The sequence below is a fragment of the Notothenia rossii genome, assembly GCF_949606895.1.
Source record: "Notothenia rossii genome assembly, chromosome: 2".
Classification (NCBI taxonomy): domain Eukaryota; kingdom Metazoa; phylum Chordata; class Actinopteri; order Perciformes; family Nototheniidae; genus Notothenia; species Notothenia rossii.
Window position 1 is genome coordinate 20,641,042 of NC_136904.1, and position 21,868 is coordinate 20,662,909.

The following is a 21,868-nucleotide window of genomic DNA, read 5'->3' on the forward strand; positions in this document are numbered from 1 at the left end:
TTTTCAGATGCACAGCCTCCAGACACCAGGCAGGACCTGACTGGACTCTTTACAGAGAAACCCACCAGTGGCAACGTCACTGTAGGTGAGTGGATTCAAAGACAGCCCCATATGACCCTAAAATATGTGTCAATAAAACCTTACAGGAAGATAAAAACATGAGGTTGGTGTTATATTTTGTGGAAATATGAAGTGTTAATGCTTGTATTATTATGTATTTTTTGGTTCAATGCATATTGCATGAATTCCATATTGCATTGGACATCAGAATTTTAAGGATAAAGTGTTAAAACAAATGAAAATTCCTCTTTGGTGCAGGTGAAAACATCACATTTGTGGCTAAAGTCTGTGCTGAGTCGTTGTTGAAGAAACCCACCATCAAATGGTTCAAAGGGAAGTGGATGGACCTCGCCAGCAAGTCTGGAAAACACCTTCAGCTGAAGGAGACGTATGACCGCAACACCAAGGTAGACTCATACTGCAGGCACTGAAACAGAAACGTCATATTCTTATGTCTCGTGGCACATAATGTTAATATGTGGATCTTATTGCTGTGCTTAAAGAGCCTTTGATCGATTGCCTTTGATATGTATTTTTGGCATTAAATCTGTTAACAAATTGCAATAGGCAACAATTAGCTTTTTTTAGTTTTGAAAGTCTCAGTGCTGAGCCTTGCAAGCCCTTGCCGCAGTCACTGATCCTGATAGCATTATGAACCACAGGCACACAGAGGTCATTTCATGAAGAGACTACAAGACATGTTACCCCTGAAAATGTCAAAACAAGTGGGAGAAACACACTTTTACAAGAAAAGTGAGCAGGGAAAGTCTGTGGAACACTTAATAAAGATCACAAATCTCAAACAGACTTATCATTTTATACATATGAAGCATATGTACACAAGCATATGTTTCAAAGCAAAGACGTCAGCCTAAGTGTGTCATGTAATCCTTGTTGCATCTCTCCGCATGCTTGTGGTTGCAGGTATACACGTTTGAAATGCAAATCATCGGAGCGAAGGCAAACTTTGCTGGAGCGTACAGATGTGAGGTGGCTTCCAGGGACAAGTTTGACAGCTGTAACTTTGACCTGGCTGTACATGGTGAGTGGGCCTGTTGCTTCTTTGTTTGTAGCATCAGTAATATTGTCACTTATATCTTAATTTAAGTAATTCATATGATTCTATCTTTTCACTTTGACATTTCAGAGGCTTGTGCAACTGAAGGTTTCGATATTCGAACAGCCTTTAGGCGCACGTAAGTTTCATAAGACTTTATTTCTTTGCATGAAACAAAAAATACCTTTGTTCACATTAAAAGGTATTATAGGCTTATTGATTACCAATTTTCTTTTGTATATTAGTTTCTCTAAGCGTGTGACTGCTTGTCCCAGGACACAATTCATCAATCATGAAACACAGCAAAAGTCAACCTTTTCTTTTACTTTTCCTAAAAGGACTTAGGCACACCCCTTTAACTTTAAGAGTGAATTACTTGATAAACTTGCAGCTTTTAGGGATTATTAAGCTATTAAAGTTCAAATTCAAAAGCCATTTTAGTTCTAAAAAGACATATTGTTAATAACGTCTAAACATATTTTATTTGCTTATTGTTGATAGGTAATTTTATTTGGAGAAAAACTGTTATCAGTTATATCTTTTCAGACTCAATTGAGGATTTAGTGTTCATTTTACCATGTTTGTGTAACGAATCATTGTGGAAATGCTAACCTATTAGGAGCGAAGCCAGTAAGAAGAGAAGTGGACAACAATCAAGGTAGTAAAGAGGGTTTGTCGCAGCAATGGAGGCTTATATTCAGACCCTGAGAATTCTGGTTGTTAAAACACAGAGAAACCAGGACCAGGATCAGAGCCGTTCTCTCCTGGCCTGTTTCCTCTCTGAATCACGTCCAACAGAACCAGCGTTATGGATGGTCCAGCCTCGCTGCTAGGTTTTGAGGGAAGGACCACAGGACGGAGACCATGAGAGGGCTGACAGGTGTCAAATTATAGCTCCTGGCTGTAGTCACTAACTATAGTAGCTGTCATTGTGTTAACCTTTGACTCAGCCGATCTTTATACGTTAAGATTTGGTTATTAAACTATTAAGTAACATGCGCTGGTTGCAGCCATCAGTTCTCTCTGATCTACTCCTGAGCCTTGATCAAAACAGCAGAGCCAGCTGCACAAACAGCTCTCCGGGAGAGTGAGCTTTGACGGTGGTTTGATCGTACTGAAAGGGCAGGATGTGCTAAGACACACAGGCTTTTCAGTAAATGAGCTCTTCCACAGGGTTGCCACTTGCCTCATAGAGGAAGTGCAGCTATGGTGTGTTGTAACTTCACCGCATAAACCAGAGACTCAGCTTCTAATCCTCGTGTAGGATCAGAGGCAAGAGACAAGCACACTGTCAAGTCTACACCCTTTTTTATCTTTCATCCCACTGATTTAACCTTGAGTGTTTTCTATTGTTCTTGCTCGGATGGCTGCTGCTGCTCATGGCCTGAGGAAACAATTTCGCATTTTGGGAAATATGCTTATTCACTGTTATTCTGGGATTTACAGTAGATGAGATTGAAATGAATCCATTTCCGTGTTTAGTTTGAGGGCAGAGCCAGGAGGCGATAACCTGGAGGCAGCGGTTAAATCAAATCAAATCAAATCAAGTTTTATTTATAAAGCACATTTAAAAGCGATTTTTGGTCGAGCCAAAGTGCTGTACAACACATAGCTTGGCTAGCTAACGGGAGCGTTGGTTCGAAAGGTGGACAGTAGATACAACTAGGCTAATATATACCCAGTTTAATTCCTGCGGGGTCCGCAGTTGCATTTCTTTCTTTATTATTTTATTCTTAAAAAGGAAAGACAGGTATTTATGAGATGAATCAGAAAAGGTTCACCCTGCTTCTAGTCTTTATGCTAAACTTATCAACGCTCAGCTCTGGTTGCAGTTAAAAACCCCATTACAGTGGTATTAATAAACAATTGTATTTCCCAAAGTGCCAAAGTGTTTCTTTGAACATAGCAACAACTGTCTCTCCAGCACACCATCTGCCTGTACATGCACTTCCTTCATCCATAATTTCACTCTTTTCCTTTCAGTCTTCAGAACGACTCCAAATTCTCTTTTTTGATTACTTGATTTTAGGTTTTGTATAACACAGTGCCATTCAGCATAAAGAGATATCTGAATGGTGCTGTACTTTACAAATAATTACATATTTGAGCATGAGTAAACAGGAAATTATTCATATTTGATCAAGGCCTAAAAATATATATACCTTTATTTAACACTGATGTTGTTGCCCACTGTTGATGATGTTCTGCTGCTGTTGGCTGATGTTTCTGCAGTGGCGCAGATGGAAAAGAGGACTCAGGAGAACTGGATTTCAGTACCTTATTAAAAAAGAGGTAAGCACAACATATGACAGTTAATTTAAAACTTTTTAGATAACGGCTCCATTTTCCTCCAGTTTTCATAATCTATTTCTGTCTCATTGTCATTCTTTCTGGATCATCCTGCGTCTTCAGAGAGTAAGCTACTTCTGTATTTGCAAGCTAAGGGTTGCAATGATCACCTGATTACACTTACCTGCAGGCAAATAACCCAACGCAACGATATGTTAGGGTGATTGTCTCAGAATGTAACTTGACCATGAATTTGGCATAGTTTTAAGTTTGAAAACGTTTTTTCACATTTTAAATATCGATGCCAGTGAAAATAAGACGTACTGCCATGTTAAAACATGCAACCTTTTCCAAATTCCCATAAAAAAGAAACTAGTCACCCTATCATATCTAACTTTTATTATAACACTCATTTCATCCTCAATTCATCCTGTGATCACTAATATTGCTTCCTTGCTGCCATCCTCTCTTACCACAATAACTATAACTAAACAAACATTTTAACTTTCAATCTGGCAAAATCAGCTATTCTGCCTCTTGTTGTGGATGGTTGTCCCACTATGGTATGCAAACCTTATAGTCTGCATTCGGAAACACAAGTCACCTTCGTTGTGAAGGTGACTTGTGTTTCCGAATCACAAATCACCTCTGTGTATCACACTCCATCACCAGATACTTTCTATCCCTTATTGGACATCATGTAAAGAATAATGCTATTTTGCCCTAATGTCTGCATGCTTGCTTTTATTTAATTTGTTTTAATGGCATATTTTCTAATAGTTGTGTTGCTGTTTAAATGCTTTGTTTAACTTGTTTGGTTTGTTTTGCCTCTTGGGTTCTACCTTTGAATGAGCAGCAGTTTCTTAAAATCCTCAAATCGGTAAGAAGCTGCTGACATACTGACTGAGTGTCGCTGGAAAACGTTGTTTTCGCATGCATTCATCTGTTGGGATTCAGTCCTTTCAAGTTGCATGCATTCATCTGTCGGGATTCAGTCCTTTCAAGTTGCATGCATTCATCTGTCGGGATTCAGTCCTTTGAAGTTGCATGCATTCATCTGTCGGGATTCAGTCCTTTCAAGTTGCATGCATTCATCTGTCGGGATTCAGTACTTTCAAGTTGCATGCATTCATTTACTACAGGAGAAAACAGTTTACATTTCACTGTATTATTACATTATAACAGCTAAAGATGAAGCAATTATTTGATGATTAAACGATAGAAATATAATGGAAGACGTGTATTTATTGGTTACAGTATGCTGTACCCTGATGATTAAATAGTGTACATACATTGTTTTGAACAGCTAGTTAAACAATGGTTATTATTTGTGATATAGGTGCACCAAGGAACTCACAATAGTACTAAACATCATTTTACTCACTTGTTTAGCCAGGATTCTTTTTTAGCAACAATGTAACAACACAGCTTCACAAGCAGGAAGGGAGCATCTCAGATGATTGGCTGAGGCCACCTAGTGGACAGGTGTGGTAAAAACATCACACAGATAGATGGAGTAGGAGTAGGAGGGACTAACTTTTGTTCCTTGTGCTTGCACTTTTTCTGTCCATATTTCAGACTAACTGGGATTAGACTCTACTTAATAAATAGGGATTAAAAAACAAATTTACATTACATGTTTATTTGTTAAGGAACTTCATTGCCACATTAGAAATAACATAAAATCATACCACTTCTTTTGTCGTGCAATAAAGTATAATTTTTCATAGAAAACCCTTATTAACATCTTTATTGCCCCATTGTTAGGTTAAACAATGAAGCTTAATAAGACATTAATAGTTAACCATGAATTCAAATGGTATTAAATCAATTTATATTGAGTAAGAGAATAGAAATATGTCAATGAGCCATTATGTCGATGTTACTGCACCTCTTTTAAAGCCTACTCATTCTATTCTATATTCATAGTATACATTTTTTCCATCTGTGCCAAGTGACTGATTTTAAAGTCCTCTTCTGTATGCTGCACGTGTTTCAGAGCCGTGCAGGTGAACGCAGAGCCGGACTCAGACGTCTGGAATATTCTCTGCAGTGCTCCTTCTTCAGAGTATGAGAAGATCGCTTTTGAGAATGGCATTACCGACCTGAGAGGGATGCTCAAGAGACTGAAGAAGATGAAGAAGAAAGAGGAGAAGAAAAGTGCAGGTTTGTCCAGAGTTGTTCCTTATAGGCTGCACAATCAACAGTAAAGTGTTGACCCAAGTAACAGGTTTTTGCATTTCCTCATTCCCTCTGAAACTTAGCTTTCACCAAAAAGTTGGATCCTGCTTACCAAGTGAAAAAGGGACATAAAATAAAACTGGCCATTGAGGTTGCCAATGCAGATGTTGAGGTGAAATGGCTGAAGAATGGAGTAGACCTTCTTCCAACTGGAAGGTTAGATATTGATGATGGAAACTATTCCCCTTAACTCATTGCAAAATGCACAAATAACAAATACAGGAGCACTGTTTGATGATGTTTATTTATGTTCTCTTTTCTCTCCTACGTCTCGGCTTGGATTAACATCAACTTTCATTATATCCATAGCAAGTAAGTGTCGAATATCATAATAGTTCAAGCTCTTTTACGGCCCTGGGAAAAAGCATTTACTATGAAAACATCTCCCTGGCCTTTGTTAAGGTACATCTTTGAGAGTGTTGGCAACATGCGCTACCTCACCATCAACAACTGCTCGTTGGCAGACGATGCAGCATATAGCTGCGTGGTGGGGGAGGAGAAATGCACCACTGAGCTCTTCGTTCAAGGTATTGAAAGTTTAGAGAAATAACAAATCCCGATAATATCATGTTTGAGGGATGCAGTTCAATGTCTTGTGCTTATCTGCTTTCTGCAGAGCCTCCCGTCACGATCGTGAAGAATCTGGAGGATCAGATGGTGATGAATGGTGAACGGGTGGAGTTAATGTGTGAAGTCTCAGAGGAAGGAGCCAATGTGAGATGGTTAGATATTTTTCTTTACACTTACAAATCAACAGTCTGTTTGGAGGTACATGTTCACACCATTAGATAATTAATCTTGAAGCTATATCTGGTGTTACTGACATACTAAAATATAAAGTCAGTGAGCCATGGCTGGATTGAAAAAAGTAGAATCGAACTTTATTTAAATTCAAAACAAATGTTCAGTCAGCCTTACACACTGTTTATTTCTTAGACACCCAGCAGATGGCATTTGTGTTTGTCATGTCCACAGACAGAGCTCTGTCTCTGTGACAGACTGCAGGCTGTAAATTATCACCGCACTGAAAAGGTCACATGAGCATTTTAGTAATATATGTCCCATGTGACCTTTATCGAAAGGAGAAAGTAGCTGTAAATGCTTAAGGGGGCTCTGGTTTGAGTGCCAAATAATAAACATACTATTGATAATAATAAAATTAAAATTTTATAGGTGAAGAAGGCATACATTTATCATTGCAGAAAGTGTCATCTTGTATTGACAAAGCATCTATGCACAGTGTCAACATGTAATGTGCTCATAATCCTTACAAAGCACTTCTGATTATTATTATTATTATTATTACAATGATGTTTCTAGTCTCTGCAAATATGTTAAGATATGATGTTGGCTACATGTCATGTTTATTGGGTTGATAGGCTTCTAAGCTTTCACCCAAACATAACTTCAATGTGAAAATTGTTTTAGTTGTCATCACTTCACCTAACAGCGGGGTTCCTGTCTCATAAAAGTAGTCATCTACTGTATGGCGGGATATCATAACAACATGAGATGTGGGTGAAAGCTTTAAAGTAAAAGTATTGACCTGCTTTTTAAAGACCTGACCAAAAGTTATATTAGGGAACTTTCATTACGCGTATAAGGAACACTACTCATGGTTGCTGTGTGACATTTTGTGCAGGGAGAAGGACGGTGTGGAATTGACAAGAGACGAGTCTTTCAAGTACCGGTTCAAGAAAGACGGCTGCAAACATGTCCTTATCATTAATGAGGCCATGAAAGAAGACTGTGGACACTACAAGGTTAAAACCAACGGTGGCGAGTCTATGGCTGAAATACTGGTGCAGGGTGAGTGTCATGTGTGCAGAGTGCAGTATAAGACACGTTTGTCAGTGATGAACGCTCCAATTTTACATTCTCATACAATAGTGGCGTGAGTTTGCCTCTTCTGGCATGCTGTCTATCTTGGGACACATTGGCTCTTGGCCACATTATTCTGCCAAGGTTACTGCAGCCACGTCAATCCACATGCCAGCTAAAGTTAGAAGAAGTAGACCACATTTCACCTGAAGGGCACAGGTGACCAAGTTTCTCTTTCTGGTGTGTTGTTGTGTTTATTTAATTCAACACAGCTTCATTCAAAAGCTGCATTATCACCATCGAAAGTCAAACCAAACTCTTGTTTTGTCTATACTGTCATGATGCTCAGTGAACCGTTGCAGCAACCTTATCTTTAATTTGCTGCAAAAGTCTTCAATTTCTTAAGGGAAATGTCCCACAAGTATGAACAATTAAAGTCTTTATTTTATATAAAGACATGAGGTTTTATTATTAAATGATAGATTATCTTATCAAACTAAGTAAAGGATCTGCACTGGGCCCCTCACACTTTTTGGAGTGTGATTCTTTGATGGTACCCTGACTCTTATTTTTTATTTTTACAATAATGTGAAGTTGTTAATGAATTAAAGACGCGGCATGGTTTTCAGTTGTTTATGTTGGATAAATATGCTTAATTTCAATTCACAGGTGATCTAAAAATGGTGGATGGGGACGGTTCAAACTCATCCGTACATGGACGTAGGCAAAATAAAACCCCAGCTAGTTTTACCCTCTTTTTTACCATTCAGTAACCATTTCATCTTAGTTCCATGATCCCATAGAGCAAAGGTTTTCATTATGAATAAATGGGAAATCATCACATGACAGCCATCTTGACCTTTCCTTGTAGACGCTATAATTTAGTCCTGGTTATTTATTGAATATATATACTCTTACTTTTGAATATATATTCATGTGTATGTGTGATATGTGTGTGTGTGTGTGCGTGTGTGTCCAACACCTCAGTCCACAGCTGAACTCCCATTGTAGTACCATTCCCACATTATGTGCCATCACTGGCAGCGAGCTGATGTGAATCTCCTGTAACCTTTACAAGGAGCGTAGTGTGAGTTATCTCTCTCAGATAAAAATGTATCTGGGATCACTTTAATAACTCCTGTATACATTATTTCTTAAGATATACAGTATTGAGCTGCTCCTGCATCTGGTCTTCATATCCTCCCACTTTATTGTCTACCCTAAATCCAATTAACTATTCCCCTTGTGCCTGTTGCTAAGAGACAACACAAAAAGGCTACACAAAGATAATGAACACCCACCACTCGATCATAATATTACTAAATTATCCTCACATACAATAGCTGCATCTGATTGTGAATCTCATTATCATCACACGTCATCATCTTATTCTGCCTCCTGATACTGTAGCACCTCATCTGAAGGCCTCCGTAGTTTTCTATTAACTGAAATCTGAGTTTATGTTTTTTTTCCTGACCGTGTAGAGAAGGACCTGGAGGTCTACCAAAGCATTGCAGACCTCACAGTGAAGGCAAAAGATCAAGCGGTGTTCAAGTGTGAGGTGTCGGATGAGAAAGTGAGAGGAACCTGGTACAAGAACGGTGTGGAAGTCAAACCCGATGCCAGAGTAAATATCACGCACATTGGAAGGTGAGGACTCTCATACAAATGCTTTAAAAATGCTAAATATTTTTCAATGAACTAAACTTCTGAACAAAAATGTAGGAACCACAAACTGACCATTGATGACGTCAAACCAGAGGATGAGGGAGATTACACTTTTGTGCCAGATGGCCACGCTTTCAACCTTTCTGCTAAACTCAATTTCTTGGGTAATATTGATAGTTTTGCAGTTACTATTCAAAATCAATATCATTCATAGTTTCACAAGCTTAATTTTTCTCGAACAATTTATTTCTCTCTTCTTTCCTAGACGTGAAGATTGATTTTGTGCCACGCCAGGGTAAGACAAACTTACTCTCATGTAGTAAACCAAATGAAATTCAAGGGTCTGTTCATTTGAACCATTACTCTCTTCCTCTATTAGATCCTCCTAAGATCCACCTGGACTGTATGGGCCGCACGTCCGATTCCACCATCGTGGTGGTCGCTGGCAACAAACTGCGTCTGGATGTCCCCATCACTGGAGACCCTGCTCCCACAGTGATCTGGACCAAAGGAGGGAAGGTAAAACAGACAGATAGACTTATGTTATTCATCAGCTGCACTCTTCATCTGACATCTACTGTTTATCCAGGGCCACTGGGCCAGTAGGTAAGTCTGAAAACTGAGCCTAAACTGAGCACATGTAAACAATGTGCAATGGAATTATATCGTAATGCAAGCTGAGGATAATACAACTGTTTGGGTATTTAGCTATTAATGCATTCCTCGCTGCTAATAAATAAAGTACAATGCTACTAACAGAGAACAGAGAGGGTTACCTACCCTCTCTGTTCCCTTTGGCTTTTACCGCTTTGCTCTGCTTGAATATAGGCTAGTTCTGTCAAAGCTGACGGAGAAGAGACAGAAGGGCCGGCATCTTCTTGGACCCTGAAGCATGGGGAAGTAAGTGTGCATGTCCACTATCAATATATGCCTGTTCATACTACACTGAAATACAAGACACTGAATGGAGTTTACTACCTCTTTGTACCTAAAGTAAACGATGGGCTTATAGTGTATTGGATGTACAACTACAGTATAGCCAATAGCATTTGACCTTATGTAAACTTGCAACTGTGTAACAAGTTGAGTTCAAGGCACAAGATAATTGATGGTGCGGCTACTTGACTGAACATGTTGTGGGTTCAATTGATTTACTGCCTTACTACCCCGGAGCAAGATGAGGCTGCAGCAGTAACAACGACAGACAGAACCAGACAAATACACACAAGCATCTTTAAGGATGTATAAGTGCCCTTTTCTATTCATGTCAGTTTCACATAGCTTTAGAAACACAGTGCATGGGGTCAGTATTTATCCAAGTCAATAAGGTAATAGCCTGTTCTGAATCTCACTACGGACACACAGGTCACAGGAAATGGGTAAGTATGTTTCCATAGAAAGGGACTATGTGAAACATTCTTTACTTTCATTGACCAACCAAATAAAGATAGATGATGTTGTGCTAGATTACTTTACATTTCCAGGAGGCAAAATCCAACAGGCACAGTGACAGTGGAGAAAAAAGTCCACCATATCTTAATGTGATTTGTTTTCCCTGCATGCTTATGGTTTCTATAAAGTTCATTTTAGTGACTATTTACTGTCAGCAGATATGTAATATTAACAATATTAGTTTTCAAGCTACTACTCAGTATTTCCAAGTGCCTATTCTCCATTTGCATGGTAAAATCTGGAGATTTGTGTTGTAGAGCTACTGAGATGAATGGAGTAATCAATCAATTATCAACTATTAAAAGAACTGGCCACTATTTTGATAATCCTTTAGTTCTGTTTGGACAAAAAACGAATTTAACTAAAAAAGTCAACATTTCTGACTGATTCTTAAATGAATGAATGAATGATTTTTGTTTTACTCCTCTCTGATTTGAACTAAATATATTTGAATTGGGGGACAAATCAATACATTTGAGGACATCATGTGTTTGTTTTTTCTACCAAACACTTCCCTTGATACCTCAACAAAGTCGGTATTGAAATCCTTCAAAATGTGGCATGATGTTAATATACTACGTGTAGTTTACCAGCATCTTTACCTCTAGAACCTGCAACGCTACTATTGATCAGTTTTGTGTTTCTCAGTCCAGTAACTGTCCGTTGGTTGTCATTGTGTACGGCAGGTCGTCACAGAGGGAGACAGCAGGGTCCATGTTGAAACCACCAAAGGACACTGTATCTTCACCATTGAGGGGGCGGAGAGGCAGGACGAGGGATTATACTCAGTTGTGGTTCGAAACCCGGCCGGGGAGGACACTGCTGATATCAATGTGAAAGTTGTCGGTAAGACTGACCTCACTTCTAATAGGGAGGCTGTGGCTCAGTGGATAGTGTGCTGGACTTCGAATCAGGGGATAGCAAGTTTGAGTCCCACTGCAGTCAGCATGTCGTTGTGTCCCTTCGCAAGACACTTCACCCCAAATTGCTCCTGTGGGGATTGTTCACAGTATTGAGTATGTAAGTCGCTTTGGATAAAAGCGTCTAACAAGTGACATGTAATGTAATGTAATGTAACAAGCAAATTAAAGTAGCAGCATCACTTCATCAAATCATAGAGCTAGAATGGCTTTAAATAATCCTAACAACTGTAAATCTCTTTGGCTGGATTTGTTTGTAAAAACACAAATGTGTCTTTTCTTTAAACACATGCCATGTTTCCCCCAGATGTTCCAGACCCTCCCCAGACTCCCAGAGTCCTAAGCGTGAAGGAGGACTCCTGTGTGGTTCAGTGGGACGCCCCTCTTTTTGATGGTGGACAGCCAATTATTGGTAAAAAAATGTTTAATTGTTCATATTATAGGGAAGTCTTCTCCTCCTTGTCTATTCTGAAAAGATAAGTGAATCAACATTTTAATTATTAGGCTATGTGCTGGAGAGGAAGAAGAAGAAGAGCTACAGGTGGATGAGACTGAACTTTGACCCTTACACTGACACTACCTTTGAAGCCAAGCGGATGATTGAGGGGATGGAGTATGAGATGCGAGTCTATGCCGTCAACGGCATCGGCATGTCTCGCCACAGTCCAGCCTCACAGCCTTTCGTGCCAGTCGGTAAGTCTTTAGTTTTATACCAGCTCCTATCACACGTGAAAGTAGTCAATTAATAATTTTCCCAAATTGCTCCACAACTGTTCCATACTAAAGATCATGCATGTATGAGTAGATTCAATTCAGAATCAGAATACTTTATTGCCAATCATATTAAGATAAACGGCAATTTGTCTTTGGCACTGGCAAGTAAAATAACACTCAACACAAACACAATTAATACACACACAAAAAAGGAAATGGCATCTCCATTTGACTAAGTGGCAGTCTTAATAAAAGTGCTGAGTGGTTTGTTCTTCAACTGGCTTGGGTACATTAAAATATCAGTAGTATGAAAAATAAATAATTTACTATACATTACAATTAGGTGATAGTGTTGGTAGCAACATCTCCTAAGAAGGATCCTATTTTAAAATAAATACATTAAAATACACTTTAAATGCATTTTTTGTAACAACTTTCACACTACAGTATCATGAAGATGATGATTAAGAGCTGCATTGTTAGACGGAGATGAAGTTGACGTGCCTCTTGGTGAATCTGGGTTGTGTCACGTTGCCTTCTTCGCACAGTCTAAGGTTTCATTCTGGTCATGGGGCCTGGTTGATTTGTGGCCATGAGAGGACCGGGTCATGTTAGCTGTAGGTTTGTTGTAATCCAAGACGTCCTTGGAATGTCTGTGTAACACATATATACACTAGGTTTCACATCCGTGATCCACAGGTCATTTCTGAGTTGTCGGCTGTGTGTTTCAGTCACATAGAATGTTTATATAAAGGTCTGTCACCACATGGACCAGATGTTGAGGAAAAACTACAAAAAAGTCATACTGTACAGTGTTAACTTGTTGAAGAGCGGCTGCTGCTCAGGTAGAGCAGGGTTGGTCATTCAAACATTACCAGGCATTGGCAGCCTCTGACTGAACTGGTGGTAATTTTCAGTGCACAGGTTATGCTAGTAGTAGTAGCTGCTAATGTAGATCTTAATGACTAGCATCAAATGAAGTGGCCACAGAGGTCTGGAACATTCACTCTTTTCTAACTACACATCTCCAAACTTTAAATAATATATATCTTCTTACTTTGTCTTCATCCCTATCTGTTGTTGACTCAATAGACAACAATTGAGGCGATCCACCTTTACAGTTTCATTTGGAGTCACAAAAGGCTCTATACAGCTTTTTCTCACATATGCAGAACCATTTTACTAGACCTCTAAGCAGACATTTATGTGAAGAGGGGAGATCAACTTTAAGTACCTTTTTATGATCGCTTCACTATCATCAGTGTTTGAGCTTGCTTGAGTGAATGATGGCACTTGAGGTACTGTAAAGGTTCAAATGCTGTGTATGCAGTCCAGAGAACCGTTCATATCTACAATAGCATTCACAGCATAGCATCATGTTGAGTCTAAAAAGCCTTATTGGTCTTATCACATGACCTCTTTTTGATAATCATGCTCTTAAATCAGAGCACTGTTTTTTGAACTGTTAACATCTGAAGGAATAATGAATCAATATATTTAATAAACGTTCATTCTTGCTTATTAAGCAATTCATTTTTAATGTTAGATCATTTTTGATTGCTTTAAGAACTATTTGATGAGGAATTTATCCATCCAATAGGTAATGAGGCTAAGGTTTTGATTGCCCCTTCTGACTTTTAAACTTTCATCTTGTACTCTACTTGTTGATCGGAGATGAAACATCATTTTATCCAGATGGCCATTTGCCCGTAAGACAGCCTATTACTAAGGTATCCATGGCATCCCTCTCTATAAATAATGGCCTGGAAGCGCTCTGCTCTGCTTTGACCAGCTGCTTAACACAGAGAGGTTCACGCTACTGTGAAGGCATTGTAGTCCTTACAACATAGAGAACGGAGAAGGTATGTGTGCACGAGAGAGAAAGACAGTATAGGTTAACGAGCGAGGCATCTGGTAGAAGAGGCACACACACTACTACTGGCTTCAGCAGCAGTACTGCTACACACTGGGAAAGGATGGCAAAGCCTAAACTTCCAAAGACAGCGGAGAAGAAGCCCGTGAAGGAACTTGACGCAAAAGAGAAGCCAGTGGAGGCATCGGCAGAGGTGGAAGCCAGCAAGCCTGAGACAGAGACACATGCACCCCCTGTGGTCCAACAGGAAGAGGAAGCCAATGGTGAACCAGCCGCAGAGGCAGCGCCCAGCGGGGGACAGGGAGCTGCAGCTGAGGAAGAGACATCATCAGCAGGTGTCCCCCCTACAGAGAGCGCTCCCCCGGCAGAGGTGACCCCTGTGGAGCCTGTTCCTGCTGCTGAGCCAGAGATAGAGCTACAACCTGTTGGTAGTAGGATTATTTACTCTGAGATTTAAATATTCATGTAGCATTTGGAATGTTTTTGTGTGACAGCAATGGGACATGTATATCCCAGCCCCTCATTTTTCAGCAGTGTATGTGTTTGACATTGATAAGCCAGGTATAGTCATCACGCTGTAGATGATTTCCTTTAAAACATATCTGAATGAGTTGTTTTGTCCTGCACTTTTTGTCCTTCCTGAGCTACTTTTAAAATAGTCTCTCCTTCTGTGAATTTAACAAACATGGAAACACTTGACCTTTGATTGATGTTCCCGTCGTTGGGTGGCACTGAATACTTAACCTGTGCCCTGTGACATGAAGTCCTGGCCTTAGTCAAAACAAGTCCACAACTAGAAATCATCACCTCCAGTAAGACCACATCTTGTCATCAAGTATTTGCAAGAACATGGAAATGATGTGGTTGACTACATTTGACCATGGAAGTGTTGCCAACTGAAGCAATTTTGGAGGATTCTTTACTAGCACCCTTCACCATGCACAACTAATTGTAGTACGTGTTTGTTACCTGCCCTGAATCATCAAACTTCAAGCATTAGTAGTTGGTATTGTGAACTTGGGATGCACAGGCAGCGACATTTTGAACAAAATTGGTGAAATCCGGTAAACCAGAAGTTTAAGTAGCCCCATTGCATGGACTGTGTTTGATATGATTGATCACTGGTATAATATCTTATTAGTAATTACTTATTTATTAATTTAAAACTAGTAGAAATGTTTCTCATTATTATAAATAATAATCCACAACCATAATTCATCTCTTGAAGGCAATGATATGTCCTTTCTCCCCCTCCATAATTACAGCTGACCCCCTACAGTTTCACATTACACATAATTAAGCTTGGTCCTACATCCGAATGCTAAATAATGTGGTGATAATAATATTCTATATATATATATTATTATTTTCTTTTTATATCTTTACAACAAGGCATCTCAGTCTATGCAGCAAACTTATTTTGTGACACTGGTTGTTTGTTTTTGGCACTTTTTTGGTGAAAGCAATGCTTGGGAAGTGGCTGATTAACCAAAGTAAACTTAAATCATGTCATTTGTCCACTATGAGACGGAAAGCGCAGAAGCCACTCAGACTTCGGCCCTGCTGTGGACTGCAGGTCGGTCAGACAGCTCATCTTTCCCGGGATGACGTACGCAGGCTTACATGCTATTAGACTGATAACACAACCACACATCTCTGATAATGAAATTGATGTCGTCTCTGCTTTTATATGAATTAGGACGGTTGCCAAGATCAAGCAGTCTATTGTTAGATTTCATCTGTCCTCATTTACGTCACTCTAAGTTCAATTATCTTTTCTGTTGCCTGAAGGTAAGTACTAAGGAGCCATCACAAAATATTTTGTTACTTAACATAATTTGCTCATTCCTAATCAGGTTTGTCCACCTGTTCAGTAATTCATCCTGAAAGCATTTCCCTAATGCTGTTAGTGAATAACAGAGACGTTTATCTGTCTTCTGTCTGACTCTCAGCACCAACAAGTGAGCCCATCGGACTGTGCGTGGACGACATCAGTGACACTACTATCTCGCTGAAGTGGCGTCCGCCTGAGAGGATCGGCTCCGTTGAACTCGAGGGTTATGGGGTTGAGTACTGCAAGGAGGGCAGTAAGTGCTGGAGCCAACCACCTGCATGCTTTTGATGAGGAGTTTTTTTTTTTTTTTATCATCAAAGTTTTTATACTTTACACCAACAATTAATCCCAGTATAATGTTGAAACAGCCCACACAAGACAGATTATCAAAATCTATAGTCAGTAAGGATAACATCTAATTTTCTAAACTCTGTGTCTTTACCAACAGGTTCCTAATAAAGAACAGACATAATACATAAAATGTCTTTTAAATAATCAAACTAAAAATAAAACTCAAAAAAAAATCTGGATCAGTTTATTAAAACGCATAACCTCTCACACAACCCCAGTCACCCCTCCAGACAGTTTAGCCTATTTGCAACATGTAAACAAAGTTAATTCATTAATGTTAGACTTCAGAATCTGTTAGCTAACAGCAGCCAGTCAGGCAAAATTTAATTCTAGAGGCATTAACGTTTTCATGCTTCTTTTAACATGTCAGTTTTAGATGAATAGATAAGCCCACTTTCTTGCAATTCATTTGGCTTTAGGGATGCTTCTAGGCCGGCAGCAGGATGATTATATGATCACATTAACCTTTGTAATGACTGGTATGAAAGGTATAAATGGTATGGATTTCATTTGCTGTTATGAACAGTTTTTTCTGTTGTTGCTTTCTATCACAGCGGATGAATGGATACCAGCCATTCAGGGTCTGACTGACCGGACATCATTGATGATCAGAGATCTCACCACCGGAGACAAGCTGCAGTTCCGTGTGCGGGCCTTCAACATGGCGGGGCCGAGCGCTGCCTCCACTCTGGCCCAGCCTGTTACCATCAGAGAGATAATGCGTCAGTGTTTTCAGATACGAGTAACTGTGACATCTTTCTGTCTACCAATACGCATCATGTAGCTAAATATCTTTCCTAAATTAAACTCATCCTAGAGTCTTGATCTTCTTTCATTATTCATTCCCGCCTTACATTTTGCTGTGTTTTTTTCTTTCTCAGAACGTCCTCGAATTATGATCCCCAGAAATCTGCGTCAGACTTTCGTCAAGACAGTTGGAGAAACTGTTAACCTTATGATCAAATTTCAGGTGCAGTAGGCAGTATAAACCTTCTCAGAACCATCATTCAAATTGCGAGATGCTTTACTTATAACGTTAAGAAAAGTAAAGACCATTTGTAAAAATGCTGATTAAAATGAAGTATTTTTGTTATTCAGCTATTTGCTATTTATTCTAAATGATGTATATGCATATAATAACTTAAATGATGTGGGTGCACAAATAACATGTTAATGTGTTTCTTTAATTTGGTTTTGTTTGTAAATGTGATGCCAAGAAGATATCTTATCGTATTTGGGATGGTTGACTTCAAATAACCAAAAGAGGACATTAAGACTGTTCTTCTCGTCTTACAGGGTAAGCCCAGGCCAAAGGTCATTTGGAGCAAAGACGGGGAGCCTCTGAGTCCTACATTCGCCAGTGTGAGGAACAGTGAAGTGGATACCATCCTCTTCATCCGCAAGACAGAGAGAACACATTCGGGGAAGTATGATCTCCAGGTGCAGATTGAAAATGTAGAAGACAAAGCCAGTATCACACTGCAGGTTGTGGGTAAGCAGGACTGAACACATGGAAAGCTGTCTGTGGGTTTTGTTATTGGGAATATATACAAAATCTGTTGGTGACCGTTACTCACAATTCATGATCTCCTCTGTAGATCTCCCAGGGGCCCCGGAGGCTCTGAAGATCACAGATGTCTGGGGCTTCAACGTGGCCCTGGAGTGGAAGCCCCCGAAGGACAACGGTAACTGTGAAATCAGTGGTTACACCGTTCAGAAAGCTGACAAGAAGACCATGGTGAGACTCTTCACGTTCGCTTGCTTACAGCAAAGCTTACAGCAAAGCTTACAACACCCAAATTGGATTCAAAACATACCTGAACCCAATGTAGTTTAATCTTTTTTGCTAATTTTAAGAGATACAATCCAAATAATGAGCATAAGCATTTGAGTGCTTAGTAATGTTTTTAACTTGTTAATGATACAGTTGCTCCGCTATGGTTCTTTTGGGTTTAAGACATATTGCCAGTTCCCAACCTGACTAAATTAAAAGTAACATGAACATAGTATAACTCCAGTCTAAGATCAGGTCATAGTTTGTAAAAACCAAGTGCAAAATATGACTTGCTGAGGTCTTCTCAGGAGAAAAGCTATTCATGTTTTTGTTCACTGGTCCATTGCTGGCCCTTTAGTTTTAATCGACAACCGCAACCGGCTTGGTTGCCATGAAGCCACAATTTGCAAACCTCCCTTTCCATTGACATGAATGTGTGTGTCTGTACATGTGTGAGGATGAATGCTGCACGGACAGAGAGATATTTTTGCCGCCCTTCTGACACATAAACAGTAATCAGCCAATGCTGAGCACACAGTCTTCTCTGTGGGCCAGGAGAGGTGCATTATGGGCCCGTTGGCAACACTTCTAACTGGCACCGCCTTGCACCTCGCGCTGCCAGGAACGATGTCGGACAGGAATGTCCTAATCTTATCCTTGCAGCCTTGACCTGGAGCGGATTGTCTGTAGGGTGACGCGGGGCCTTGTTCTCTGGCCGCTCAGCTGATGGTTCATGTTTCACTGTAGTCATTATTAGATCAAATTAATTTCGCTTGCATGCTTTGGGATGCTGATTATCATGTTACCAATAACGATGCACTGTGTACCTGTTAGATGTTTCAATCTACCCATGTCATTTTTCATCTGTGTACCTAAATAGATACATGTCATTTCCTATTGACTTCTCCCCACTCAGCTCAACATCACTCTCACTCTTTTTTATCACACTGTATTTAGTTTAAAGTGACTGCAGCACAAGCCAGCCAAATCGTCAAATATCCTCATTGTTTACATTGTATCTGCATCATCCGTAATTTAATGACAAAAATATGGAGAATTTAAAAACTGAATCCTCCTTTTTTTTCACATAAAGGAGTGGTTTACAGTCTACGAGCAATACAGGCGAACCAACTGCGTTGCGTCTGACCTCATCATGGGGAATGAGTACGTCTTCAGAGCCTTTGCTATCAACCAGGTGGGCCTCAGCCTGGAGCCGTGCAACACGACAGACAGCGCTTACATCCAGAAAACAGGTGCGCTCTGACGGCACAGACTGTACATTATCAGTACAAAGCAGTTCAATTGAGTTATGTTATTTATTTTAAGTTAAAGCACTAACGTTTGTACTGTTTATTGTGAAGATAATAATACCAAATTGTCTGTCTCTCTACTCAGCTATGGAGTACAAGCCGCCCAGCTACAAGGATCATGACTTCTCGCAGGCTCCCAAGTTCACACATCCACTGGTGAACCGGTCCATCATCGCAGGATACAGCACCACCCTCAGCTGCTCCGTCAGAGGCTCACCCAAGGTCGGTCAGCTCATCACAAAATAACCAATGGGTGTATGTTATCAGATTAAATGACAGATCTAATCACACTTATAAACTAGAATCATGTCAAAATGAAAACAGGGCTGGAAATAGTTGTCCAAGGTTACTTAAACTCAAGGACCACATAGCAGCTTTGTTTGGACTTTTCAACCACACAGTTGAGAGCCAAGAAATAATTTGAACTCTTGAAAATGTTTTATCATAAAAAAATACAAAGTTACTAAGTAAAAGCGAAGGGAAGTTTACTGAGACCAACAGAAACCAATACCTTCACCATCTGACACATAAACAAACACCCCCCCCCCCTCATTGTTTGGGTTTAGTAGCAAGCAATTAACAATTTATCCTCATTGAAACTGTATCCACCAGATAAACCCAGCGATTGTGATTGCTACCGTATCATCTGATATTTTAGTTAGTGTAACTTGTTCCTTCCTTAGCCCAAAGTGACCTGGTTCAAAAACAAGATGGACATCTCCAATGAAGCCAAGTACAGGATGCTCTGCAGACAAGGTGTTCTGACGCTGGAGATCCGTAAGCCCTGCACGTTTGACGGGGGGGTGTATATGTGCAGAGCAGTCAACGACAGCGGAGAAGATATAGTGGAGTGTAAACTGGAGGTCCGCTGTAAGTATTCTGCCGGTGATACAGACATGACCCACTTAAATAATGAATCCTTTTCCCCACACTCCTTTTCATCAGAAAATATATTATATCATGCAAGTCCATCTCAAATAATGTCAGTCTGTTGTAAAGAAAACATGTCTTAGTGTAAAAGTAAGAATGTAAGTAAGTAAGATATTAGATGTTCATGAAATCTTCAACCACCAATCTTTTGTGACTATCTCATTGGATATTTGTTCAGTTTGTACAAAATGTGCTAAATATAGAACTTTGGGCAAATATTGCGTAGGGCAGCAAATTGGCCAGGGCCGGCCCTGCTCCTAAGGCCAATTACGTAGTTCTTTCAAAGATAAATTCTAGGAAAATATTGGGAAATCAGTCACCTGTAAGATGAAATGTTAAAAGAATAGGAATCTACATTATACAACAGTATCTATGGTAACAACAAACTGTTAAAAATCCCAATATTAGCATTATTTACATGTATTTATGAACACATTTTAAGAATTTAATTAGATCTGAAAAGGATGATCCATCTAGCCTAAATGAGCTACTCCCACCTTCTTTTAACTCTCACACTTTACTGACCTGATGTTTTGTCTCCTCATGCTTAAGACCAAACCTCACCCACTGCTGTGCTACTCAAAGCTTTAAGGATTTGTCAAATCATCGTGTAAAGACAACTTCCTGATATCAACCTCTTCTTAGCATATCCTACCGAGATACACTTTTGTAAGGTTTAACTTGACTTGTTTTGATGTAGTATAACATGTTCAAAGTCTTTAGTGTGTATAATCGATATACAGTAGCTCCTTTCCATGAAACAGCAGACAAACATGTAGTGACTTGCTGGTGCACATGGTGATGCATTTTGCCGCTGAAGAGCCACATATATGTATTTTCTTTATAAAACGTATTGAGGCCTCTGTATCTTAAATTATCTTCCTGGCTTGCAGCTCAAGTTCCTAAAGAGGAAAATAAGAAAGAGGACTGAGCTGCTGACTGAAAGAAGACGGATTTGTCTCCTGCATGCTGTTTTTCCCCTGCATCACAAAAGTCTCTCCTCTTCTGGAATCATCCCGTCATACTTACAGTTGTGTTAGTATGATGACTACCACTGGATTACTGAATTATACACTTACTTTTAAGAAGAATGGATAATGGTGTCCTAGCATAATACAAAATAGCAAGTCAAAGAAGGTTGCAATATTTATCTATTTCATTCAGGATTTGTGATGTTGTTGCTCCAGTATTTCAGCTTAAATTGATTATAGTGTTTGTTTGGAATTGTTTGTGTGCTTACAAAGCTAAATATAAATGCTTAAAAACACAATAGTGACTTATTTATTGCCTTGCTATCACATAGGGGCATTATGCTACAGTGTTATCAGCAATGGTGAAAAAGTGTAGGCCAGTTCCCAGAAACTGCTTTGACGATAGGTGGCTGTGGTATTCAGGAAATGCAAAAAGCATGCCACTGATAAAAGTCCAGAGGAATGGACAAGGGTTGTTGAGGGATTAGTTTTATAGTAATAAAGCCTCTCTAAAGCCAGAGGTGTGAGGTATGTGCCTAATGTGCACGCCACAGAGGGATGAATGTGCAGGGCTGGAATAGCTCTGATGTCCTTTTACTTCTG

At 39.6% G+C, this 21,868-nt stretch overlaps 1 protein-coding gene across 1 annotated transcript in view; it reads left to right on the forward strand.

Annotated features, from left to right (window-relative positions):
* Nucleotides 1-21,564, forward strand: part of mybpc3 (myosin binding protein C3) — a 28,199-nt gene extending 6,635 nt beyond the window's left edge. Inside the window, exons 4-29 of the mRNA XM_079664101.1 lie at nt 8-85; nt 319-467; nt 985-1,102; nt 1,208-1,256; nt 3,350-3,409; nt 5,406-5,572; nt 5,671-5,803; nt 6,050-6,174; nt 6,264-6,369; nt 7,290-7,456; nt 8,953-9,118; nt 9,194-9,300; nt 9,402-9,431; nt 9,516-9,655; nt 11,275-11,434; nt 11,816-11,920; nt 12,013-12,201; nt 16,048-16,182; nt 16,835-17,002; nt 17,162-17,250; nt 17,577-17,772; nt 17,879-18,018; nt 19,148-19,307; nt 19,450-19,586; nt 20,048-20,234; nt 21,188-21,564. Coding sequence (XP_079520227.1) covers nt 8-85; nt 319-467; nt 985-1,102; nt 1,208-1,256; nt 3,350-3,409; nt 5,406-5,572; nt 5,671-5,803; nt 6,050-6,174; nt 6,264-6,369; nt 7,290-7,456; nt 8,953-9,118; nt 9,194-9,300; nt 9,402-9,431; nt 9,516-9,655; nt 11,275-11,434; nt 11,816-11,920; nt 12,013-12,201; nt 16,048-16,182; nt 16,835-17,002; nt 17,162-17,250; nt 17,577-17,772; nt 17,879-18,018; nt 19,148-19,307; nt 19,450-19,586; nt 20,048-20,234; nt 21,188-21,225 — 3,299 coding nt within the window. The 3' untranslated portion in view covers nt 21,226-21,564. The remainder of the gene's footprint in view (nt 1-7; nt 86-318; nt 468-984; nt 1,103-1,207; nt 1,257-3,349; nt 3,410-5,405; nt 5,573-5,670; nt 5,804-6,049; nt 6,175-6,263; nt 6,370-7,289; nt 7,457-8,952; nt 9,119-9,193; nt 9,301-9,401; nt 9,432-9,515; nt 9,656-11,274; nt 11,435-11,815; nt 11,921-12,012; nt 12,202-16,047; nt 16,183-16,834; nt 17,003-17,161; nt 17,251-17,576; nt 17,773-17,878; nt 18,019-19,147; nt 19,308-19,449; nt 19,587-20,047; nt 20,235-21,187) is intronic.
* Nucleotides 21,565-21,868: the final 304 nt, after the last annotated feature.